This window comes from Monomorium pharaonis, chromosome 1 (assembly GCF_013373865.1).
Source record: "Monomorium pharaonis isolate MP-MQ-018 chromosome 1, ASM1337386v2, whole genome shotgun sequence".
In the NCBI taxonomy this organism is placed as follows: Eukaryota; Metazoa; Arthropoda; class Insecta; order Hymenoptera; family Formicidae; genus Monomorium; species Monomorium pharaonis.
The window spans coordinates 3,422,944-3,445,619 of NC_050467.1; the positions used below are offsets into that span (position 1 = coordinate 3,422,944).

General features: G+C 36.2%; 5 protein-coding genes across 11 annotated transcripts; 3 read left to right on the plus strand and 2 right to left on the minus strand.

Annotated features, from left to right (window-relative positions):
• Window positions 1-202: 202 nt before the first annotated feature.
• On the minus strand, window positions 203-20,984 carry LOC105836232 (transmembrane protein 192). 5 transcript variants are annotated; one of them, XM_012680129.3, is made up of 5 exons: window positions 20,848-20,984; window positions 6,378-6,436; window positions 1,679-1,832; window positions 1,189-1,585; window positions 203-828 (listed from the first exon to the last, which is right to left on the minus strand). In XM_012680129.3, exons 3-5 carry the CDS (start codon window positions 1,787-1,789, stop codon window positions 587-589), a joined length of 750 nt encoding a protein of 249 aa, XP_012535583.1. In that variant the 5' UTR covers window positions 1,790-1,832; window positions 6,378-6,436; window positions 20,848-20,984; the 3' UTR covers window positions 203-586. The 5 variants fall into 5 exon arrangements, with proteins under 5 accessions (XP_012535583.1, XP_012535580.1, XP_012535582.1 ...); XM_012680126.3 differs by lacking the exons at window positions 6,378-6,436; window positions 20,848-20,984 and adding an exon at window positions 2,818-3,081; XM_012680128.3 differs by lacking the exons at window positions 6,378-6,436; window positions 20,848-20,984 and adding an exon at window positions 2,381-2,641.
• LOC118644389 lies at window positions 3,392-6,371 on the plus strand. Its single transcript, XM_036282899.1, has 3 exons — window positions 3,392-5,392; window positions 5,592-5,808; window positions 5,895-6,371. The coding sequence occupies exons 1-3, from the start codon at window positions 5,124-5,126 to the stop codon at window positions 6,135-6,137; spliced, it is 729 nt and encodes a 242-aa protein (XP_036138792.1). The 5' UTR covers window positions 3,392-5,123; the 3' UTR covers window positions 6,138-6,371.
• LOC118644391 lies at window positions 6,390-8,331 on the plus strand. Its single transcript, XM_036282910.1, has 2 exons — window positions 6,390-6,454; window positions 7,409-8,331. Exon 2 carries the CDS (start codon window positions 7,478-7,480, stop codon window positions 8,081-8,083), a length of 606 nt encoding a protein of 201 aa, XP_036138803.1. The 5' UTR covers window positions 6,390-6,454; window positions 7,409-7,477; the 3' UTR covers window positions 8,084-8,331.
• Window positions 10,211-17,340, plus strand: LOC105836231. 2 transcript variants are annotated; one of them, XR_003626470.2, is made up of 4 exons: window positions 14,614-15,076; window positions 15,440-15,727; window positions 15,798-15,888; window positions 16,441-16,458. XR_003626470.2 is itself a non-coding variant. In XM_012680125.3 (2 exons), the coding sequence occupies exons 1-2, from the start codon at window positions 10,651-10,653 to the stop codon at window positions 16,659-16,661; spliced, it is 1,485 nt and encodes a 494-aa protein (XP_012535579.1). In that variant the 5' UTR covers window positions 10,211-10,650; the 3' UTR covers window positions 16,662-17,340. The 2 variants fall into 2 exon arrangements, 1 of the variants encoding a protein (XP_012535579.1); XM_012680125.3 differs by lacking the exons at window positions 14,614-15,076; window positions 15,440-15,727; window positions 15,798-15,888 and adding an exon at window positions 10,211-11,914 and having other exon boundaries at window positions 16,441-17,340.
• LOC105836229 (digestive organ expansion factor homolog) lies at window positions 17,445-20,389 on the minus strand. 2 transcript variants are annotated; one of them, XM_012680122.3, is made up of 2 exons: window positions 20,238-20,389; window positions 17,445-19,966 (listed from the first exon to the last, which is right to left on the minus strand). In XM_012680122.3, exon 2 carries the CDS (start codon window positions 19,920-19,922, stop codon window positions 17,583-17,585), a length of 2,340 nt encoding a protein of 779 aa, XP_012535576.1. In that variant the 5' UTR covers window positions 19,923-19,966; window positions 20,238-20,389; the 3' UTR covers window positions 17,445-17,582. The 2 variants fall into 2 exon arrangements, with proteins under 2 accessions (XP_012535576.1, XP_012535577.1); XM_012680123.3 differs by having other exon boundaries at window positions 17,445-19,963; window positions 20,238-20,376.
• Window positions 20,985-22,676: the final 1,692 nt, after the last annotated feature.

Here is a 22,676-nt window from a genome sequence, read left to right on the forward strand (position 1 = left end):
AATGTATGTAAAATGATGGTTGCTACTGGAAAAAAATATACATATATTTTATTGAGTTGACAATGAACGTATAGTTGTATTTTTTTCGCAGAAATACCTTCCAATTTTTCCATCGGACACGTAAAATTTCTTCGTTGGTACATTAGCAAATATTTAAAAAAATATTCTTAATATATTGATTTTAATTATTTGATATAATGCATTTATGGTAAATATTAAACAGTGCTATTTATTTAACTAAAATCTCCTATTTACAATGTGTCTATGGATACAATAAATTGAAAAAATGTACAGATGAAGATACAAAAGATGAAGATACACCTTACGCAACAGATGTCTCAAAAACGATGTGAAAAAAACAGTTATAAAATATGCAAGTTGTAAGAATTAATTTTTAAGAAAATTCATGATAGTATAATTTTCTAATTATTTGATACATGTTGTTATACATCTATACATTTACTATTTAAATTTAATATATATCACATTTGAAAAATTTAAATCCTGATCTTCAATTAACATCACGATTCTAAATAATAATATAATAAGCGTCTTTCGTCATTTCTTAAGAAATATGTAATTTGTTTCATGTCTCTGTTGCTCTACGAGACGCTAATAACATTATTCTATGACCTAGCTTTGAATTGTGATCCCTTAGATACCTTATCAAGTCTGCCTGCTTTTCCAGCAGTTCCTCCAAATTCCTCCCCCTTTGATGATACCCAATTTCCCCCATTCCGGAGTAGGAATCTTGTGTAAAGGGCGACAGCCATTCGTCGCGAGTGACGTCAGGCGGTGGACGTAATCGATTGAATCTCATAACTTTCTCTATATGAGAAAAAAATATTAATAAATCGTAATAAAAGACAATTAATTTCGAGACTTTTAGTATGTTAGTATTATTATTTAAAGTTCATACTCTAAATACTTTAATCTCAATTGAAACAAATTTTTCTTCTCTGGGAAAAAAGTTTAATGACAAAAGATTAGTTTTCATGTTACTTATATTATGTTTTTAAATAATTTTTAAAAATGTTTTTAAAATGTTTTTTATATAATTTGTTAAAATGTCTTTAATATTTATAAATGACTTACATGAGAACTGAAGAAAACTATTTTTTACAAACTTTCTTTTTTCTAACAATTTACTTTAATTCTTTCTACATTTTCCCTTTGCAAGATACTTACTGATATAATTAATATAAGCTGGCACGATTATCACGACTTCCAAAACAGTCAAAAGAAAAATATAGTTAAGTGGCGTGAACCACTCTGATGTCCTGCAATATCGTTCGTAGTCGACTTTATGCGTGTGATGTAAAATTACAGCTAGCAACAAGTAGCATGTGTTCCACAATGACGCGATGAAAAGAGGCGTCCTTATAAGTTGATATGTCGACTGATAGAAATCTAGGTACCCATTAATGCGCAAATTATGGTGTCTCGCCTTGACAACGTGGTCTATCGTCATGACTATCAGCCAATAGGCACAGTGAAGGTATAAGTATATAAAATATGTATCGCATTTGTTCTGCTCCTCTGGCCAAACGGACACAAACACAATCCCACAGATTCCCAAAGAGACCTACGATACAAAAGTTACTCCAATGTATCCAGCCTGAGATCTTAATTACTCTAAAAGCCTTAAAGGCACAGCGCACAAGCAAGATATACCTACTCCGAGCAAAAGTGGAATCGATACGATTGACACGGTGTTTAACTGCTGAAAATTGTCTTCCTCCTGAGAGCTCAAGATTGGCTGAAAGGACTCCCCCGACAAATCCTCCATCTTAACAGGTTGTTCAGAGGACGCTCATAAAGTACCATATATCCTAAACAAATTGCCATAAGAGTTTCAATTCCTCTAGTGCATCTTTTTAAATACAATCACAGCTAAAATGTATACTGATAATAATGCAAATAAAAATTACACGACAACCAACATCTACTGACATTTACAAACAGTAACATCTTTATGAATGAGAAATCTATCTCACGTTTAAAATCATGCATGCTTCCATAAAACAAAAGTCGAAGGAACAAATTGTGCAAGTCAAAGTGATTTTTATTTCATCACGACAGTTTCAAAAGTATTTCACTTAAAGTTTCATTAGGGGAAAAGATGAGATTTCAGAATTAAAGAAAAAAGGAAAAGTAATTTCTACCTAAACCGATTCTTTTTATCAGTATATCTTTCTGCGTGTCTCTCATTAGTATGTTCTAACGTGAGTCAGCGTGAAAATTCGAGAAGAAGTGACGATGGACGACAGCCAAGAATACAATTCACGTAATCTACATTGTACGCATATATATCTTAAATAAAAATAACGTCAAGACGTTTCGGACCAAAACAACACTGCTCGTTGCTAATCGCAATTACCGCAATTACTCTTTCCGCATATAATCGTTACTACGGCAAATCACTGATCGAATTTTTTGTCGACGTGCCGCGCAAAATGCAATCACGACGTTCTCCGAAGTTCGCACAAATGGTGGAGCAAGTTGCGCTACCTACGCAGCAACGTCAACGGCAGTCACGTATACATAAGTTGCAATAAATATTTTTAAGGCTTACAATGAGAAAAGTAACAATCAGAGTCAGTGTCGGTTAAAAAAAAAACCCGGGAAAAACCATCAACGCACATACACAACGCACACACGTCATGTGTATAACATGTAAGATGTAAACAATGAGGGAGATTTTTGCCACATGCATCCCCAAGAGCCTAAGCACGAGTCTGCGGAATCGGTCATATGATCGAGCATAGGACGAGGTTAGGTTCGACGAATTAACACTAGGATTTCTAGGGTACTCACGGAAAAGTGGTTGGAAAGAGTTGCGTCTCTAGGTTAGGATTAGGTTATGTTTACGTCGGCGTGGCGGCGGATGATAGCTGAAGGCTCGTGTGTTTTATCGATTGTAGCGCGCAACACATTCCGAATTCACTCTGAATACGAAGCCGTATCGCACACGATCCTGCTAAACACGCAAAAAAGCCAAGGTGACGTCTCGTGGTCTCGCACCGTCACCGTCACGTCTCACTTCGTCTGCTCGAATGACTCGCATCGCACGCGCACGGCCGCACGGCGCAATACATCGTTCCCCTCGAGCAGTGACTCTCAATCTGAGACTATCCGACATGTCGGAGTATAGTAATTAAATTTAAAAAAGCGACGACAATACATATAATCTCAGAGCAATGAGCGAGTTTTAATGTCGCGGACATCCGATTATCCAAAGATGCTATCAGTATTTTTATGAAAACAATTTTTTCGCGTTTATTGTATCAAAAGGATACGGACACATTTTTGCAAAAGAATTTGCACAAGAATTCCGTACTTTTTTAATAACATGCAAAATTATATGTAAAAAAAAAAATTATACAAAAATTTTAATAAAATCCTTAAAAAAGTTGTAGATTTTCTCAGTATTTTTAAAAAGTTACGATTCGTATTATATAAATTCTAAAGAAATTTTTCATAAATATAAATCAAATTTATAAAGATAAAATCCTACAATGCAGACTTCTAAGGGACGTTCTAAAGATGGTCAAAAGGATAAAAATATTTTAAGATGCCTTGAGGACGTTTCTGGAATAAAGTGTGCTGTGTGGGATAACAAGCTAATAAAATGTAAAATGGTTTAAACCTAGCTGTATTGACATCCATTATAGGCATATAATATTAGCAGTCCAGCGAATAGCTAATATTGGAAATACGTTGGCAGAACTATGAATTGCTAATATTGGCAGAACGTTGACAGCCCATATGAATTGTCAATATTGATAACTCATTAACATTCAATGAATAGCCAATATTGGAAATGTATTGGCATTTCTATCAATATCCAACGTTAACAATGCATTTCTTTTAGCAGTCAATAATGACAGCGCATTGACAACTCTATTACAAATATTAGCAGTGCATTGGTCGCTCTGCGAATAGTCAATTGGCATCTCTTATAAATTACCAATATTGACAGAGCGCATTGGTTTATTATGAATCAAAACTTTTGTAAGAAATAGTGAAAGAGTCTACATTTTTTTTTTATAATTTTTCGTAAATTATGCAGTGAATTCTGAAATATTCTAAGATTCGTAAAAAATCTAAGAAATTTTCTAAAATGCTATAAAATTATACAGAAATTTGTATATAGTCAACATTGGTATGTAATATTATTGATTGCGAAAATCTATAGTGTTTTAACTGTCTTATTCTTTTCCGGATATTTTCTATACAGAAAAACAATTATTAAAAATAATTATTTTATAAATAAACTGAATAAAAATTTAGATAGCAAAGTACAGAGTTGTTTTACAAAGAACGGTTTTATAGTTCGTTCACTACGAATACCGCATTCCTGTATACGTGTAACGTTAATCAGGACGCTGTTGCAAAAATATACACAGGAAACAGCGAATGTTTTTGCGCGGTCGCAGCATAAATCTTTCGATTGCACGTTTCCATTTCTACAATCCGACATCCATAAAAAAGTAAAATCGCCGGATATTTATTGATATTCCGAAGTAATGAGTTTCATTATACATTCAGTTGATAGTTTATTTTGTCCATTACTTGTCAAGAGGCGAGAAAAATCATCAGCAGCTTCATTCAGAAAACAACAATAAACAAGACGGACTCTCAAGACATAACATATCAAGAATACTACAATGTGCGATTTTTACACAACGAAACCAATATTATTACGCTTAGAATGTATCTTTCAAAAAAGAATAAATCTATGCACTATATGCAAAAAGAATAATTACAAATTGTAAGATGTTTTTTTACGTTATACTTTTACATTTTCTGTAAAAAAAGATATTACCTACTAATCCTATTTATATATTTATTAAATAATGACCGAAAGAATCCTAGTTTAGTTCAAGACTTTTGACAAAAGAATTTGTAAATAATTAGCATAGAAATAAGTTGAATGAACATTGTCAATCATGTTGTGAAGAAATAATTTCATGTTGTAAAAGTTGCAAATTCGATCGACGTAGCCAAGAAAACAAATAACGATTCAGGCAGAAAAGACCCACAACCTACATACAATCACACATCTTTAGGTCAACACAAATCTCTCAAAATTCTCAGTTATTTCTTCACAAAACGTAAAAATGCCAAAACGATCGATCTATTTGCAACCATTAGATAATCTTTATTGGAGAACTCGACGCGATCTCGAATTTCTGTGTAATTACTGGGACCGTTTGATCGCCTCGAATCAAACCTACGATATACGTCTTCCTGATTTGCTGCGCGCTAATCACTTAATGAGACACCTATCCTCCCTGTCCCATCCATCAAATCAAGGATTGCGATTCAACATAAGCTTTACCATTCTCGACGATGGCAATCGCTTGGAACCGGAGGAACCATATCAACTGTAATTTATATTCTTTCTCTTTCTTTCAAGAAACTTGTTTCTTAAAAAAAAAAATAAATGATTTCTTTGAAAATGGAACAAAGACAATATTTTTTATAATATAGCAATCAATAATATCTTAAAGAGAGGCAATCTTCATTTATGTGCATCTCTTTAAATTTTCATTCAACAGTCTGTTAAGAAATTTTTTTGGACGCAGAAATAATGGGTCGTCTTATTATACTGAATCTCGTAACAAATTTCACCGATCGCCATGTACTAGTAACACAGCCAGATACAACGATTTGCTTAAGAATTATATAAGACATATAAATGAAAATTATGCAGCGATCGAGAGGGAATTGATGAGGGCCAGAATATCACCGTTGGTCGAACGCGACAGATTTGCGAGATGCCAGAATGCGTTTTACAATCAGGTCATTGATCACATATATGAAATAAAAATTTCCCCTATATAGTAGAATCAAGATTATTGATTTGCTTATCGCGATTGTCGATGCAGCGCGCGGCAACGTGTAATTGGAACGAATTTTCTACTGGAAATCGAACATATTCCACGAGAGTTTCTTCGGGGTTACAAGCGAAACATTTCAATCCACGGAAAAGAAACAATCGTCAATCTTGTGCATTATTCGAACACGAATGCCGCATTGCTGACGGAAGGAACGGTTGCTCGATAAATCAGCAATCAACAAAACAGAAAGAAAATTCGCCCGAGGTAATAATGGAGTATTACCATTTTTGATTAACGTACATATTTTTTTCTAATAGTAATAATTTTGTGTAAAACTATAAACCTATAATATTTTGATCTTTAAATAAAAATATCATGATATAATTCGTTATAATCATAATTCTTATTATATTTGTGGGTTGCCAATAAAAAAACATATTGCAATTTATACAATAATAATTAACATGCTGTTACACAGTTGCAAAACGATTTAGTTGTAATTAACAATTTTGTAGAAACTTAACAACTTACCGAGAACTGCTAAGGAACACCTCCCGGGAACTTCCGCCTTCTACGCCACAGTCAAGAAACTGCAATCAGACAACAACGTACGTTAATCAAACCTATGTAATTAGATATCTTAAGTTACTTCCGCGATAGTGCATTCTTAAGTGCAACTTTAGAAGAAAGAGTTGAGAACGAATAATTTTTTTTTCCTCATAAGCTTACTTGACTTCTCTGCTGTGTGTCGTTATGACAAATTAATATTAGTGTCCACCGAATTTCAGCAACTGAAATTATAATTTGGTTATATTGTCATCTACTAATGCAATTTTGAATTTTGAAGCGATTTTCCGAAAGAATAAGTTGCTCTTGTGTACCGTACCATTGAATATTTTTTTCAACAAAAATTATCACTCATTAAAGATCGCAAGTTTCACAAGCTAGTACGCACTTCTACGATTTCTATAATTTGAAATTAATTCAACTTAACAACATCGGATTATTGATTGTCACATTTGTAAATAAGGTTGTATACTATTTCTGGAGAATGTTTAATTTCAAAGATAGTATTTTTAATTTCAAAGATAGTATTTCTCAGATAAATATTGAGTAAACCACTGAGCAACCTGCTGACAGGGAAACGTTAACAATCTCAAAATAGCAATCGGCATAAGATAAAACAATAGCCTTGTAAAATGTCCAGCCGCATCTATTTCAGGTTCAAGATGCAGCAGGCTTTCGATTGTATAGATATAATTCCGGCGGACAATATACATTTTCGTACAAACAAAAGATCGCTTTCTTTTGATGTAAAATAAATGTTTAGAAATCGTCACGATATTTGCACTATTTTGCGACTGTATGGGTGAATTTACAGCACAGCGTAAACCTTTTATCTGTTTATTTGGAAATTCCGTCTTTAGCGACTTCCAAGTTCCGCTATAAAATGTCAATTGGTTCTGCGCTGCGAAGTACGGAACTAAAAAAGAAAAGTGCGAAATTACTCATCCTGTCGCACAACAACATTCGATCGATTTAACATTATCCAGACTTTGCAGAATTGCGCCGGAACAGCGCCGGCTCGGAACGACAACGGAAAGATAAAGCAGCGAGACTCGAAGGAGTCGATGGAAACATGCCAGAGTGTCAGTAAAATCATCAGCGACGTAGCCAAGAGATTCCATCCATCGAGGCTCGTCAAGCCCGACGATGTTCTCGCAATAAACAACAGCGATAAACGATCGGTCAATCCGCAACCGATCAACTGTCAGGAAAATGTCCTGCTGCAAACCACCGAGTCAAGCGTCGTGACTGATCAAAACGGATACGTGGCGGGACAAGGACGCGGCAGTAAACGTAAACTAGAAGATCTGGAAGATCGGGCGATGATCACGGCCAAACTCGATTTAGCAGCCGACAATCGGCAGGATCGCTCGAGAACGACGGAAAGAATCAAGCCACGTGTCAAGGATACGCTAACGACTTCGGATGCTTTCAGTTCAGATGAAAAGGCTGTCAGGAATAGGATCAGAAACGGCAGGGTGCCGACGGATGGAAAGTCGTTCTGGAAAAGACACGTGTCCACGCCGAAGTACGCGAGTTTCTTAAGAATGTTTCGCAAGGAGGGGACGGACGATCGACTTTACCGTAATTCCTCGTCTCGGAGAAACAAAGGGAAAAAATCGCAACATCGAAGAGGGCTTTCTGCGGAAAGGTATAATCCTGAGAGATAAGATATAATGCGGAGGAAAGAAAAAGTTAAAGAAGTTCCGAGGATTGAAAAGATTATCCTTAGCCGATTTTCTCTTTGATTATTAGATTTGAAATGTTAAAGATCTTAAATTATGAAGAAATTGACAAGAATGTTAGCATGTACGATATGCAGTACTCGCAAATAATACAATGATCGAACTACCTTCTACATAAAATCAATAATTTTTTAAAATTATTTAAGATTATTTATTTTTTTTAAAGAATCATCTTAAATTATTTTAAATTATTAAGAGACATTATTCTAATAATACAGAAATTATAAAAATATATCTTTACACGATTGCTTTCTTTTCTCTTTTCTTATCCTATAATTTTTTTAATTTTTGAAATATTTTACTATAATCTCATAAATAATTGTAATTTATGAATTATGACGACTTCTTTGATTTGATAATCCCAGTTCCAGCAGTGAACGTGATAATCGAACGAATCCGCGAATCGAAAAAAGAATGCCAACCCCGAGAAGCACGGTACACACGGCGTACAATCCTAGAATGCATTCATCGGCGACTGATCCTATTTTAGATTCCAGCGGTCTCGCAATTCAACTTCTGAGGTATTTATGGTCCGCTTATTCACTTGTTCATATTCGTTCCTAAGTGCTTCCTATTCACTTCTCGAGATTTATAAAGATATTTCCCAAGAATCGTTAACGACAAAAAATTCAAGTAAATAATAACAATTTAAAAAATGTGCAAGATATATTTTCATTGTATACTGCATATTGTAAAATAGTAGAATCATTTCAGGATTAGAATCAAGGAAAATATAACGTTTCTAAATAAGTCAATAAAATAAAATTAATTCTTTTAATAAATCGCTTTTTAAAACTTTCATTTAAAATAATGATTAATTATTTATATAGGCTGGCTGTTTTATTATACGCGCCTACGTTGATGTCGGCGTTAAATTCATTAATCGCGCAGCAGAATCAGCGAACGCCTGCGTCGACATCTTCTGCTTTCGAAGGATCCAACGATCTATTAGTGCAAATCTTTCGTCTGCTCAATGAGCAACAATCCATTTCCAATTTGCCGTTGGTATCGATCGGATCCGAGAGAGTTCCCTCGGCTTTAACCGCGAAGACAAATGACGAAAGTTCACAGTCACTTACCGAAGAGAAAGAAGAGGCCACCCCGATGGCTTTGGAAACATCTGACCCTGTTTCGGAACAAGGATCTACCTCCGCCGGGAAGAACAACGATTGGAAATCGAACAACCACGTACAGGAGAACGAAAAAACCAGAAAGTGGCAACTGACGTCGATGTTAACTGATCCTGATTTGAGATTGGACGGGAACATCTTCACGGCGGAGGACTTCCGGAAATTCGAGGAATCCTTGAAGGCCGAGAAGAAGCGCCGGGAAAATATCCGCTTTCTGTCCACGAAAAGCAAAAATGAGATTGTCACGAAGGAGTATTTTCGGAACTGGTTGCATCGGTTGCTGCGGCAACTGAACTCGACCAGCGGTAACAAGTCCGCGAACGACGAGGAGAGAGGATGCCCCGAAAGATCTTCAAAGACCGCAGGCGAAGGTTGCTTAGACGAGGTAGGGCAGCGCAATAGGGAGTGTTTAGTCGCTGACGAATCGCCGGATTTCTCGAGAGACGAGAGTAATACTCTTTCGGAGCGCGAGGAAGAGGATTTTGACGATCAGAAGTCGTTTGCTTCCGTTACAAGCACGGACTCCTTGCTGCAGTTTAAGCAGAAGGATACGAGTGTCGTAGAAAAGGACGAGAAATTGTCACAAAACGAGATGAATTCTAATTCTCCGGATATGAAAGGATAATTAATGAACACGTATATATAAAGAACGATGAAACAATGATAAAGTTATACCCAATATAGTTTCATCAACGAAACGAAATGGGCATTTTACTTAGCAGCGATAGAAGAAGATCTTGGGAGTCACTCGGAAACTGTCAGACTGTCGTCAGAATTTGGTACAAGCTCGGGGCCATGTGGCAGGTACGCGAGGACGCTTGCGCGAGGGATTGAACACGTGGTGAACGCCGCAAAGTCGAGCTTTCCCGCGGCGCGTCGCTCCTCGGGAGCTTGCAGTCGTGCGTGTTATCGCTACTGGAACGCTTCCCCATGATCAGCGGATGATCCTCTGTCTTTTATTTACCACCCTTGTGTGCGTGTGGGTGCTTGAAGTAACAAACGTTCGAGTGATTAACGCGGGCCAGGCTCGCGAAGAACGCTAAAAACAAACGGCAGATAACAGATTCTCGTTTCCCGTCTTCTACGTAATCACGAATGGCAGTTGATAAAAACTGCCGGGGATCGTCGAGAAACGCCGTCTTGGCCGTATGCAAATAGTTCGCCGGGGAAGAATTCCATTTGAAAATTTTTCGAGAGAAAGATCGCTTCGTCTCGCGATGAACGGCGAAGAGAGGAGACCTTTTTTCGCGACGTGCGTGAGAACGCACAGTCATGACTGAGAAGACCTAGGTTTTCGATTGACACATTTCAAATTCCGACGCTGACACCTCAAAATAACCTGAAGTTCGTACGCGAGCCGAGATGAACAAGGAGGACAGCAGCGGCGAAGGAAAATCCACGCCGGATGCTCCGACGGACGTGCCGACGAAAGCAGCGAACGCGGATCTCTACGAGAATCGCGGACCCAAGAAGATCATCCGCGTGGTCACCGTGATGGCCTACCTGTTCTCGGTAAGTTTCGTGGGTATTCTCTTGAGCGCCTACTACTTATTCCTGTGGGAGCCGCCGAATCCGAGATTCATATTGCGAGAACGTCTACGGACGGATCCGCAGTTGCAGTATCTAATCGCACCGCCCTCGGAGAAGACGGACGTGACGAAAAAAGACAACGGCTTCCTTTTGCAGAAGCCTTTTCTTGGGAGCATGACGCAGGAGGACGCGTACGGCGACGATCCCCAAGACCCAAATTTCCAAAAAAAACGAAGACTGAACGCGACATTGCGAAAGCTGAGACACTTGCTTGTGAACGCTCAACGCGCTCAAAAACAAAATTCGTCGCACGAAACAACTGGCGGACATAACTCATCCATCACAGTGGAAAAAGTGCCTAATATGACAATGAGTCGCGTGGGCAACACAATCTCGCGATACAACGAATCGCGTGGGAACATATCCGAAGAAAAGACTAATAGTAGTGATAATACCGATCTACCTGTAGAACTTGCGCGTACAGTAAGTACGCTAAGTATGGAAAGCACGACCTCCGCATCAACGTTCATGACTATTCCTGGAATTGAGAGGAGCAAGAAATATTTCCATAAAGACTCTGTTACTAACGTCAATCCAATTATTGAGGAAAAGACTCGATATTACAAAAAGGAACTCGGTACCGTTGAATCGTATCTTGTTCCTGTTGTCAGCAACGCGACGACAAATAGCGATGTTACGAATAACAACGGTCGACGCGACGTTTCTGGGGATAATGATTTTTTCGAAGTGATCCAAAAATTCCTGAAGATCGTTAGGAAGAAACCGATGAGATCGAACGAGACCGACGATCGTCGATTGGCGATTGATAACGATCGAAAAAATGATCCGGGCGATGTACAAACGAGTGTTGTGTTGAATGAACGTGTAAATGGTAGTATTGGGAATTCTCAGGAAAATTATTCCAACGACGAGGCTTCCTCGAAAGATCAGGTCGAACAGATCGCGCGTGACGGAATATCAATTGATCTGTCGTCTCGCCATTCGAGATTCATCGACAATCCAGGATTCCATCAGACGCCGGATGACCCGACCGTAAAATCACGGTCACGTACCATGGGAACGAGAAATTCCGAAGGTGAGAGAATTGGCGCGGATCTGCCAGCCTTTCTTACGACGCCGAGATAAACGCAGCCGCGCAAAACGTGACCGTGTGATTATACAATGAGCATTACGTCATCCGTGGTTTTCCATGTAGCGTTGCTGGAATCGTAACGTTTCTGTATGTTCACAAATCACAAAGCTCGCATTCTCTTTTTTTTCGCCAGTAATAACATGCATTTTTTATAAATAATATAACCATACATCGTAAAATTAAATTGATAAGTATAAGGTGAAATAAATAAAATTTCAAGTAAGATTATTTTCAATTAATATGTTTGCATGACATAAAACTCGAGACAAAGGATTGTATAAATTGATGCTCTTGCATCTGCTGGAACATCTGTTGCAGTTTATGTTCCCGCTTTCCCAAAGTAATAGCTGTCGTTGACTAAACAAATCTGCGAAGCATTCAATTGTTTTAAAATTTTCGAATTTACATAAAATTAATTTTTTAAAAGTAAATTTGAATATCTTTTTAAATCTTTTTATTGTTTTTCACGTTCTTATTATAAACATAAATTATGTTTTCGTTATATTTTTATATTTATATATTTAATTATTCATCAGCTATTTTTTACTATCTGTCTGCATTATAGCATAATACAAATATAAAAAATATATACATATGTTTATACATATCATTAAAAAGTATTTATATTTAATGATTGATAAAATTACATTTCTCAGTTTTTGTGAGACAAGAAATGATATTACATTTACTTAATTGAGAAGTATAGATTTTAATAAGTAATATATCCAACCATGAGAAAAAGAGAGAGAAAGAGAAATTATTTCTCTTTTTGGGTCTATAAAAAAGAAGAAAAGAATTCTTAACGAACATGACAGATAGAGAGCAATGATTAAAGCCTTAGAAATAAGTCGATGGATTGGTGGATACGATTATCCGCGATGTCACTGAATAATAAGTGAAACAAGGTCAGCTCAATCTATTATATGGCTTCTTCGACGTTACATCATACAGAGATCCGATATCTTCCTGAATATTATTACTCTTAAAAATATTATAGTTATAAAAAAACTATAATTGGGCTAAAACAGTTATTCTCCCTTCACAAAGAAACTAATAAAACAAAAATTCATCAAATAATCAATCAAAATCACATATAAATTTAAAACGTTGGTTTTAGGATAAAATAATTAATACAAATTCCTAATAAAAAATTGTCGTCAATGAGTTATATATAAAACATTCATAACGTGCATTAAACTTTCTTAGTAATAATTTTAGACTAAAAATAAATAAAATTATTGCTGAGATAAATCTTATCAAAAATCAAGAATTTAATTTTAAAGAGCTCCCAGGATTCCTCTTTGCAATATTTTATAGAAATATGTTTTACAAGACATTTGTGTATATGTCAGAAAGAGCGATACTTCATCTAATTTGACAGAGTCCGACCATAATTTTCCAGAACCTGTAGCCACTTTCAAGGTTCGCAGCCTTGGTTTTCTTGGTTATACGAAACTTATATCAAGGGATCGAATAGTGCACCTTGTTTGTCGAAGAAAAGATCGAGGGTCTGCGTCGTGACGTTCTACTAAAACAAAGGCGTGCCACCCTTTATAGAGCAAGTAAAGCGACAAAGTTGCGTCGATCCATTCTCGAAACAAAATTGCTTAGTAGTCGAGGCAGCTCTCCCGTCTTTATTCAACTCTCGTTACATTTAATCCCATTTCAAGACTGTGCTATATCTCACCGATAAAATATTCCACTCGTCTCTTTCTTAACTTTTACCCGTATTTTCGATAGAACAGTTCATCTAATCAGTAAATTGTAGAAAGATGATTCTTCTAGAATGTAAATTATGCGAATTTACGTACTTCTACGACGTTACTTTTTACGGCAAAAAATTATGCCCGATATATCTTGCAATATTTTAATTACAAAATAAAAAATATAAAATTAATAAAAATACAAGACACTAACACGAATTAGACTAAAATCTAAACAAGATAGACGTGCAATAAAAAAAAGTCAAAAACTTAAAAACTGTCAATAAATTAATTAAACTTAATTAACTTCCTGTTTTTATTCTATTTTGGATTTTATAATATTATGTTCTACATTTCATATATTCTTTTACGTTCTCTTTATTCTTTATTTTATTTTATAAAAACAACATATGCAGCAATGCAATTTCTTGCACATAAATAAACACTTTTTTAACTGCATTTCTTAGAACTTGTAAAATGGTTCTTGAGGATCAAGTGTCAATAAATAAAGCCTTTCAAATAGTAGTGGCACTCGTTCAGATTGTATAAAATGTAAACAGCTCCCGATAACACTAATCTTTTTAACAAATAACTACCAATTCATATTTATTTGTAAAAGTATCGAGATTCTTCTTAATATTATATCTAATTTATTTTCTATATATAAATCTGTGGGTATTTCTTGCAGTTTTCCTTTTCAAGAAATGCGAAAAATATTTTCCGAAAATATACACTAGAAATGATACGTGATATATTTTTATTTTTCAAAAAAAAATGGTTAAAAAACTGTTTTAAAAACTGAAATTTTTCACATTGATTATCATATGCATCACCGTCATTTTAAATGCAGTAACCCTAAAAAAGTACGATTAAATGGAGCAGATCTTCGCAGGTATTGGTCTCGTGTATCTTCGTAAGTTTATCAGTCCCCGGCTGGCGTGAGAAGTGAAAAGCTCTCGGCTGGTCAAGGTCCCGGAGCTTGCGCACTGGGTGCTGGTTTCCCAGCACATATCCGAGGTGGGTGCGCTTTTTTTCCTTCCTCGCGACATACGGAGCGAGATACGGCCATCTACGAGAGCCGGCACACAGAAATAGCCAGCGACGAACGCGCGTGTTTAGTTGCGTCGTGAAGGCGAAAGAGAAGAAAACTTATGTGCTATCGATCCCAAACGCTTGAGTCAACTTCCTTTCCACAATCTGGAGCTTGCGAGTGAAGCTCGTCTCGGGTGAGGCACGCCCTGTCACGTCTACGGGACGCGTCGGTTTCTCGTCATGTGATTAAACGATACTCGAACAAGCGTTTCTTGTATCGAAATCGGCGGAAGCATAATCCGAGCATTCTAAGAGCATGTGATGCTGCTGGAAATAAACGCGCGTCGTTCCAGATGCGTTTAACATCGAGGTACGGTTCATTTGGAAATATACCGTGGAAAGGAACTATTGTACGAGAATAATAATATAAAGTTCGAGAATGCAAATTGATGTTAGCTGATGATGTAATATCATTGATATATTTGCTAAAAAATACTCAATTAAAGTTACGATTCACAGGGATTAAAATCTGTCGCTTCTTGCGAAAATAAACTCGTCCAAGTTAATAGACAGGGCATAGTTAACAACTAAAGAATTAGAGCTAATGCAAATATAGATGTTGTACAATGTTAATTTTTCTCGGAAAGAACATTCGGGAACAACATTTTTCACACAAGTTGAATATTCTAATGCTTTCCATCAACGTCACGAACATGGATCGTTTACTTTTCAGTATTAAGGAAACACCTGCATGTTGTACGATTGCTCTCGAATTTTTCTTATCGAGGTCTATCCGCGGGATGACGAACGTCTCATCGATTGAGACGTGAATTCTCGCGGGGATGCAATTACCACGAAAAATGAGCCACAACGTGATGGCGAGCATCGGTCGTACTCTGGGCAACCGCGACAACAAACCGTCGGCACCTAACGAAGTCCGTTTCGCTGGTGAAGAACGAAAGGATAAGCTCTATGAACCAAAGCACAAACAGAAGTTGATACGAGTATTGACGGTGGTTGCGTATGTCATATTTGTTAGTTTGGCTGCTATACTGCTCTCCTTGTATTACACCTTTGTTTGGAATCCTAAGGATCAAGCGATTAGGAAGGTGAGAGTCGACAAGCCGGAGTGCGTGAAGCCTCCTTCCTTCGACTCCTCCACAATGCCACCGATTCCCAACGGTAAAAGTGTTAAATTATGTTAAAACATAAAAGGGGGCACGAGTATTTTTTGCAGCTAAAAATCACGAAAGTTCTTTAAATGAAAAAATTAATACAAACCATTGCAACACAAACCTTCATTGATTTCACTCTAATAAATGAGAAAAATTTTACAGAATTATAGTTTAAATACTACGGAAATTTAATTGCGAAAGATATATCGTAGCATTTTTATAATCTATAATAAATTTCAAAAACTCTAGAAGCCCTGAAAAGTTAGAAATTCTAATATAACAAAAATGTTAAATTTAATTTTTTTTAATTTCTACGCTATAAATAATTTTATGTATAAATGTCTCGTGAAGTATTAATCATATAAAGTTCAAATAATATAAATACCGTCGAAATAAAAAAATATGTTGAAATATCGATGTAAATGTAACATTTATCTCGTAAAAATGTTTTATAAAAAATTAATAGTAATACAACTAAATTAATTATATATTAGTATCTAATTTGTTTTGAATACTTCGTTGCAATTATCTCTACAATTCAATATTATTTTTCTTACAGAGACACAAATCGAAAGGATGACCGCAAGATCTACGACGATAGATAACAAACAGCTGGAAGAAATTAATTTACCGACAACACAACAACAAAAAAGTTTCTCAGAAATCATCACAGAAACTGCGAACGTCAAGGAAACAGCTGTAGAACTCACGTCAATATCGACAACGCGGGATTATCATAATTTCACTAGCATTACGAACGGAGATGATAGCGTTACATAAGCGAATATCAGATTTTTCACACCTTGTGTTGAAAGTAATAAAGTGAAAGAAAATAAAACTATAGTAATCACTGATAGAGTATCAATACCTATTAGTACATATAGAGAAGCAGTTCTTCCAGTTCTTTATGGACAGAGAACGTTATTTAGAAATATTGATCTGAATTTGCCAAATAAGAAACCTGTATAGAAACTACTTTTCGAGACAGATAGAAAAACTAGACACATTAAAATAATTTAAGTAAATATACTTGTTTATAGAATAACATGGACGACACTATCGCAAACATGATAGAAGAAATCAATAATAATGATAAGTAACGGAATTATAGATAAAATTATATTCTATATCGCAAACTTTATCTTTCTTATAAATTATATGAAACAAATTTTGTATGTCCGTTGAGTGACGACTAGATTATAAATGTAACTTTTATAAAAGATCAATTGTTTAGATTTTTTTTCTCAGTTATGTTCAGTATATGAATGCTTAGAAAGATACTCGAGAATATTTTTGTAATTATTAGTATTGAAAATAGAAGTATGTGCAGTACAATCATCTCTATATAATAGAAAGATTCATTACAATTCTAACACGTTTGTGATTATTATAAAATTCATCCGATAAATGTTTTATGTAAGTTTTATATGATTAAAATAAAGATCCAATATGTAATAAAGTAATTATTTACATTTTATTTACAAAATAATTTATTTATCTACGATAAGTGATAAGTTTTATAAAATTAGATTTTATTGCAGTAATTAAATTAAATAAATAAATGTAATTTAATTTATTTGTTTAATTATTTAAAATAGGCAAAAAAGGGAAGTCGATATTGTAATTGGTGCGCAGTAAATTACTTTAATTATTTGTACGTGTTATATACACATACATGTATATAGGAAAAGAATTCAAGTCTCAACATTTAATTGTGTATACTTTAGATTCTGATTCTATCATTTTAGCGGCTCTATTCTGACCGACTATTTGAGCAAGCATTAGAGCATCGAACTTATTGTAAATGACAGTCACCGACATATTGAACTCCGTGCCAGACCTTGGATTCTGATATAGATTATCCATCAGGTTACACATTTCGCTGTAGAAGTGCGGATATGTAGGCAATTGATAGAATATGAGGTGACGGATACCCTTTATCCTCGTTCTGCGCCAGAAATGCCAACGTTCCGTGTAGAGGAGAAAATGTGCATCGCTGTGAAAGAACATATCTCTCGCTCGGGCGACCTTTCGATCCTCGGTGTATTCGCTGATCATCGTGAAACTCATCTTCTCCTTCATCATGCGGTTCCGTAGATATACGAAATCGAAGTAGCACGGCACGTAGATTAGCGTGTGATTATATATAGGATCCGTGTACCGAGGTAATATCTCTTTCAGGAAGAAATCCAGCCTGTTGTCGATAGCCTGACAAAGATCGGAAGCGTCAAATCTATAGAACACCTGTGGAACTTTGATAGTCACGTCGCGAATCGAACCCGGCTCTAACGCATTCGCTACTTTCACTTGGCCGGCGTAGTTAAAGCATTTCTTGCTCAACAGCGTGTTTATATACGGTGTTTCGATACTAGAGAAGATCAACGTCTGTCGATAATATTTCGTCCAGCCGTTTACGCACCAACTTCTAAGACGGGAGTAATCAATATCGTGGGACTTTTTGGGTTGCAGATGCACGTAATCCAACACTTGATACAGATGATCCCAGTTCTGCATGAGAACTACGTCAATCTGGTCCATAATCAACAATTCTATGGACGATAGAAAGTCATAATCTCGCACCGCTTCGCCTTCTGCACCTATTACTCTCCTGAGGCCCAATGGGGAACCGATTAAAATGTCGGAAGAGTAGAAATTCGTGTATAACTTAAGGGTCTTCTTAGTAAGCGCCATGCCTATCTTGAATTTGTCATCAAGATTTCCTTGCAATGTCATTTTATAATCTTCTGGTTTAGGATTCTTTTTGGGCATCGCCAACTCATTTCCAGTAAAATCTTCCATAAACCGCAGCTTGTTGACGACAGAACCGCCTTTATCTTCCCCAAATAAGATTGAGATAAACATCTCGACTATCTTCAAGCAAGTATGCTTAAATGGCACTATTATGAGTACCTTGGGCCTCACTAAACCCTGATCCTTGTATTCATCTGGAACCTCTCCCATACCATTACGATTAGACTTTGCTAACTTTGCAGTGTGATGTAGTATTTTTGTTCGAGTCTTCAGCACATGATTTATTACATGTAAACAATAGACGAATCGTATCTCGTCAGCATTAGAAAATGTTCTTCCAGGATAATACAAGTCTTGATAATTATTTATCACTGAAAACAGTTCTCTCTGAAGAGGAGTCATAGGTATGGAATCTTTCTCTCCAATATTTTTTACGTTATTAAAATTAGCTTTGATTAAATTATTCTGAATTTGTAATTTTACATGTAATTTGTTCCAGTCAACATCCTCTATCAGAGTTGGAACCTTACCATAATTTGTATATTGTTTCTCACCATCATCCAAGAGCTTTTTTACTTTTGTTGCTTTATTGTTTGGATCAACAGCTGGTTTTGGAATTTGACATACCAGATTTCCCAGTGTGGGCCACAATAACGTTGTAGTTTCTATATTTGGTGGCGTTGCAGAGACTGCTTTATACAGTTCATCATCCATATCATTGCGTAAATGCAAAGAGAACGGATCTCTCAAATGACCAATGTCCTCCTGGGCAGTCTCAGCATCTTCATAGTCATCCACTTTTGTGCGAACTGTAATCTCTTCATTCTGATCAGAAGATTCATCGTTTGCTTCAGATTCTTCACTCTTTTCTTCTTTAATGTGCCTTTTCATTCCTTCTATTCCTTTCTTCTTTCTTTTCTTCCTATCCTTATCTGTTTCATCTTTTTTCTGTGTGTTGGAATCTTCGTTTTCACTCTCCGAACTAGTCACAATTGATTTTTTTAGTTTATTCACTAAATTTTTGTGTTTGTAGCCAGATAACTTGGATAAATAGAGTAACCAATGATCTACCTCTTCCTCTTCAGAACTATCAGTCTCTTCGAGTCGCTGACGTATTTTCTCCTCTTCCGCTATTCGCCTACGAGCCTCAATCTCATCATTTTTTGCTTTACGCTCTTTCACATAAGAGGCATTCCGAAAGTCGAACTTTTCCTTTTTCGTCTTCGGTCGCTTTTGTGTGTTACGTTCGTTAAACTTTCTTTTCTTACCACGCTTTCCCATTGGAGCCATCGGGACGATGCAATTGTGATTTCATCTACACACGTGTATTGCTACTGGATTGACAAGAGAAAAAGAGAAAAAGATAAAATTGGGTAGCCAAATTAATTTAAAAGGTACCGGCATGACAGTACAACTTGCGTTTAATTTTTTTATTGTAAAAAATTTTGTTTTTAGTAAATATACTGTTAATCTACGAGCAACATATAATAAGAAATGGCACGATAACCAACTTAACCTATAACATAACTACTCATATTTAATTATTATTAAGAAATGATTGAGTTGTAAGATTTTAAGTTAAATAAATCATTTTTATGAACCTACCGTTAAAAATATCCAAAAATTTGGATAATTAGTTACATACTTCTGTTTCCATATACATAAACTCACGTGCACACGATTTCATGTGCTGTAGCTGTTTGCAATCGACTCGTTCATATCGAGAGGAATGGCTACGATTATATACTACTATGCGCAGCTATGTTCACGCCGATGTACCTTCGACACCGTTTGATGACGTATCAATGCTTCAATAGCAAAATTGATGTCGATATAAAATAAATTTCCCTTTTAATATTCTTAAACAATATAAATCCTATGGCTATTTCGAATAATAACATAGTATTACATTCCCGATTTTATCTTATTCAGAAGGAAACTTAATTAAATTATACCGTACAATTGTTTTATCCTTCGGGATCGATTGATGCGGTCAATAAAACAATTCCCAGTGAGAAATAGTACATCGAATCGACATTGATTCGACATCGAAATCATCATTTCGATGTCGATTCGACGTCGAATTGATGTCGAATTCATTATCGTTTCTCGCTGGGTTATTAATTCGATTGTCTTTAAAAAGGGAAGACATCAACAATCACAAATAAATTCGATTAACTGACATAACTTTCATGATAGAATACAGAAAACTCACCATCCAAGCAGAGTTCGGTTCACCTTTGCGCCAAAAATCCAGATTCCTGCAACAGGTTCCAAGGTGTCGTACGAAAATGGCATTCTTCCATCGACGACTAAAATGTTCAACGGCACTCATGTTATTGGCACTCGCGTTTATCGGCACTCGCGTTCATTAGCACTCGCGTTTAGATTCACACGAACGATCCAGGAGAACGCGATTCCGTCGACACAATTCGTGATCCGAAATCTCCAACGAGTGAGATTCGAACGCGGCAGGACGCGCGCAACATTAACGGAAATGGTCCGTTCACGTAAAACCGGAAAAGACTCGCGCCCCGGTACAATGGCCGCGGGATCACGTGATTACGCGCGGGGCAATTCAAATTGAATTGAAGTGGCATAAAGCGTGTTTGGTGTGGACTGCAGAAAGTTTCACTTTCAGTATTGTGTGAGAAAAATAAATGGATTAGAATTGAAAAAGGAAAACTAATTTTGATAAATCTGTGTAATAAATTTAAAAAAAAATAAAAAAAACTGATCAAAACCTGTTCAGGCCTATTTGTACCAATATAATTTAATTAAAATTTTAGTTTAACTTATTATTTTTCTAATTTAAGAACTGAAAAAAGATAAGAGGAGTAAATTAAATCAAGTTTAGAATTAAGCTATACATATTATGCAAATGAGCCTTAGAGTTTTCTTTGTGTTTGTATGTAAATACTGAATATCAAAGAACTATACTTTTGACAATTTAATTTTTTATAAATTAAAAATTTTAATTCTTAATGAATGCAATTTAATTCTTAATAAATATACTTCTGAATCTCGACTTATGCAAAAATTAAAATAAATAGGAAAAAATAAACAAATGTGAATAAGTTGCAAAGACGACACTTAATTTTAGAAGTTAGTAATGTTTAATTACGCAAAAAGAAACTTGCACGAAGAAAATACTTCTAATTTACATTCCACGTTACTCTAAAGATCAGTTTTGCCGAGGTAGTTAAAATTAATTATGCTCAGCTAGACCTTCCGTCGAGATTATAACTGCTATGTAAGTAGGACGCGTGCGACCCAGAAAGAGACGCAAGATCAGCTAAATTGGAGTCAATCGACGCGTTGACGAAACCCGCACTTGACTGCACTTGACTTGCATGCAACGCATCGCGTAGCTGCGCGAAGTAATTATCTACCTCCGTAATTATCCTTAACGAATTCAATTCCGCGGCGTTCAAATCTCACGTCGACGAATTCGTTGGTCGCGCAACAAGAAAGTTTGGCGGGCTAATTGACGGGAGAAGGGAAAGAGAGCGAGAGAAAGGGAAAGGAAAAACGTCGATTCGAAAACAGAATTTATCGTTCGAAATCGAACGCGGAGGATCTCTTGGCGCAGCCGTTCGCCTCGCGCGAACAACGACGGCGACAACGACGCCATGGCATCGTGTACAGGAAGGGGAGGCATGCAGGAAAGAGCGAAATTAATTGACCCTTCGCTCATGCTTGTTTACAAAATATCCGGTCCTTAATAGGGCTCGCGCGAGCCGCGGTGTATAGAGGCGGATGACTGTCGACTTCGCTGCGCGCGCATTGGCGACACCGCGGCTCTCAGTGCCGTACGAAGAGAGCACGTAACGTCCCTTCACTATTACAAATTTACAATACGCGTAAATGTAAACGATGCTGCAGCACCTGAATAAATAATTCTTAAACAACGCTCAAGCAAATTTATATCTCATAAGTTTTATATTTCTTTACATCTTGGCTTATTTTTTATTCAATTTCCGTTTAAATTCCTTGCAATTTAGATTTTTTACGCGTGGGGCAGCAGCGAATACAACGCGAACC

What these genes read in the sequence shown, in the direction of transcription:
- LOC105836231 (XM_012680125.3), top strand. Translation starts at nt 10,651, where the DNA reads ATGAACAAGGAGGACAGCAGCGGCGAAGGAAAATCCACGCCGGATGCT. An exon ending in GGGAACGAGAAATTCCGAAG is followed by an intron (nt 11,915 to 16,440) that starts GTGAGAGAATTG and finishes TTTTTCTTACAG; the next exon opens with AGACACAAATCGAAAGGATG.
- LOC118644391 (XM_036282910.1), top strand. Translation starts at nt 7,478, where the DNA reads ATGGAAACATGCCAGAGTGTCAGTAAAATCATCAGCGACGTAGCCAAG.
- LOC118644389 (XM_036282899.1), top strand. Translation starts at nt 5,124, where the DNA reads ATGCCAAAACGATCGATCTATTTGCAACCATTAGATAATCTTTATTGG. An exon ending in CCGGAGGAACCATATCAACT is followed by an intron (nt 5,393 to 5,591) that starts GTAATTTATATT and finishes TTTTGGACGCAG; the next exon opens with AAATAATGGGTCGTCTTATT. An exon ending in AGAATGCGTTTTACAATCAG is followed by an intron (nt 5,809 to 5,894) that starts GTCATTGATCAC and finishes TTGTCGATGCAG; the next exon opens with CGCGCGGCAACGTGTAATTG.
- LOC105836229 (XM_012680122.3), bottom strand. Translation starts at nt 19,922, where the DNA reads ATGGCTCCAATGGGAAAGCGTGGTAAGAAAAGAAAGTTTAACGAACGT.
- LOC105836232 (XM_012680129.3), bottom strand. Translation starts at nt 1,789, where the DNA reads ATGGAGGATTTGTCGGGGGAGTCCTTTCAGCCAATCTTGAGCTCTCAG. An exon ending in CGATTCCACTTTTGCTCGGA is followed by an intron (nt 1,586 to 1,678) that starts GTAGGTATATCT and finishes TTTGTATCGTAG; the next exon opens with GTCTCTTTGGGAATCTGTGG. An exon ending in AGCTTATATTAATTATATCA is followed by an intron (nt 829 to 1,188) that starts GTAAGTATCTTG and finishes TTTCTCATATAG; the next exon opens with AGAAAGTTATGAGATTCAAT.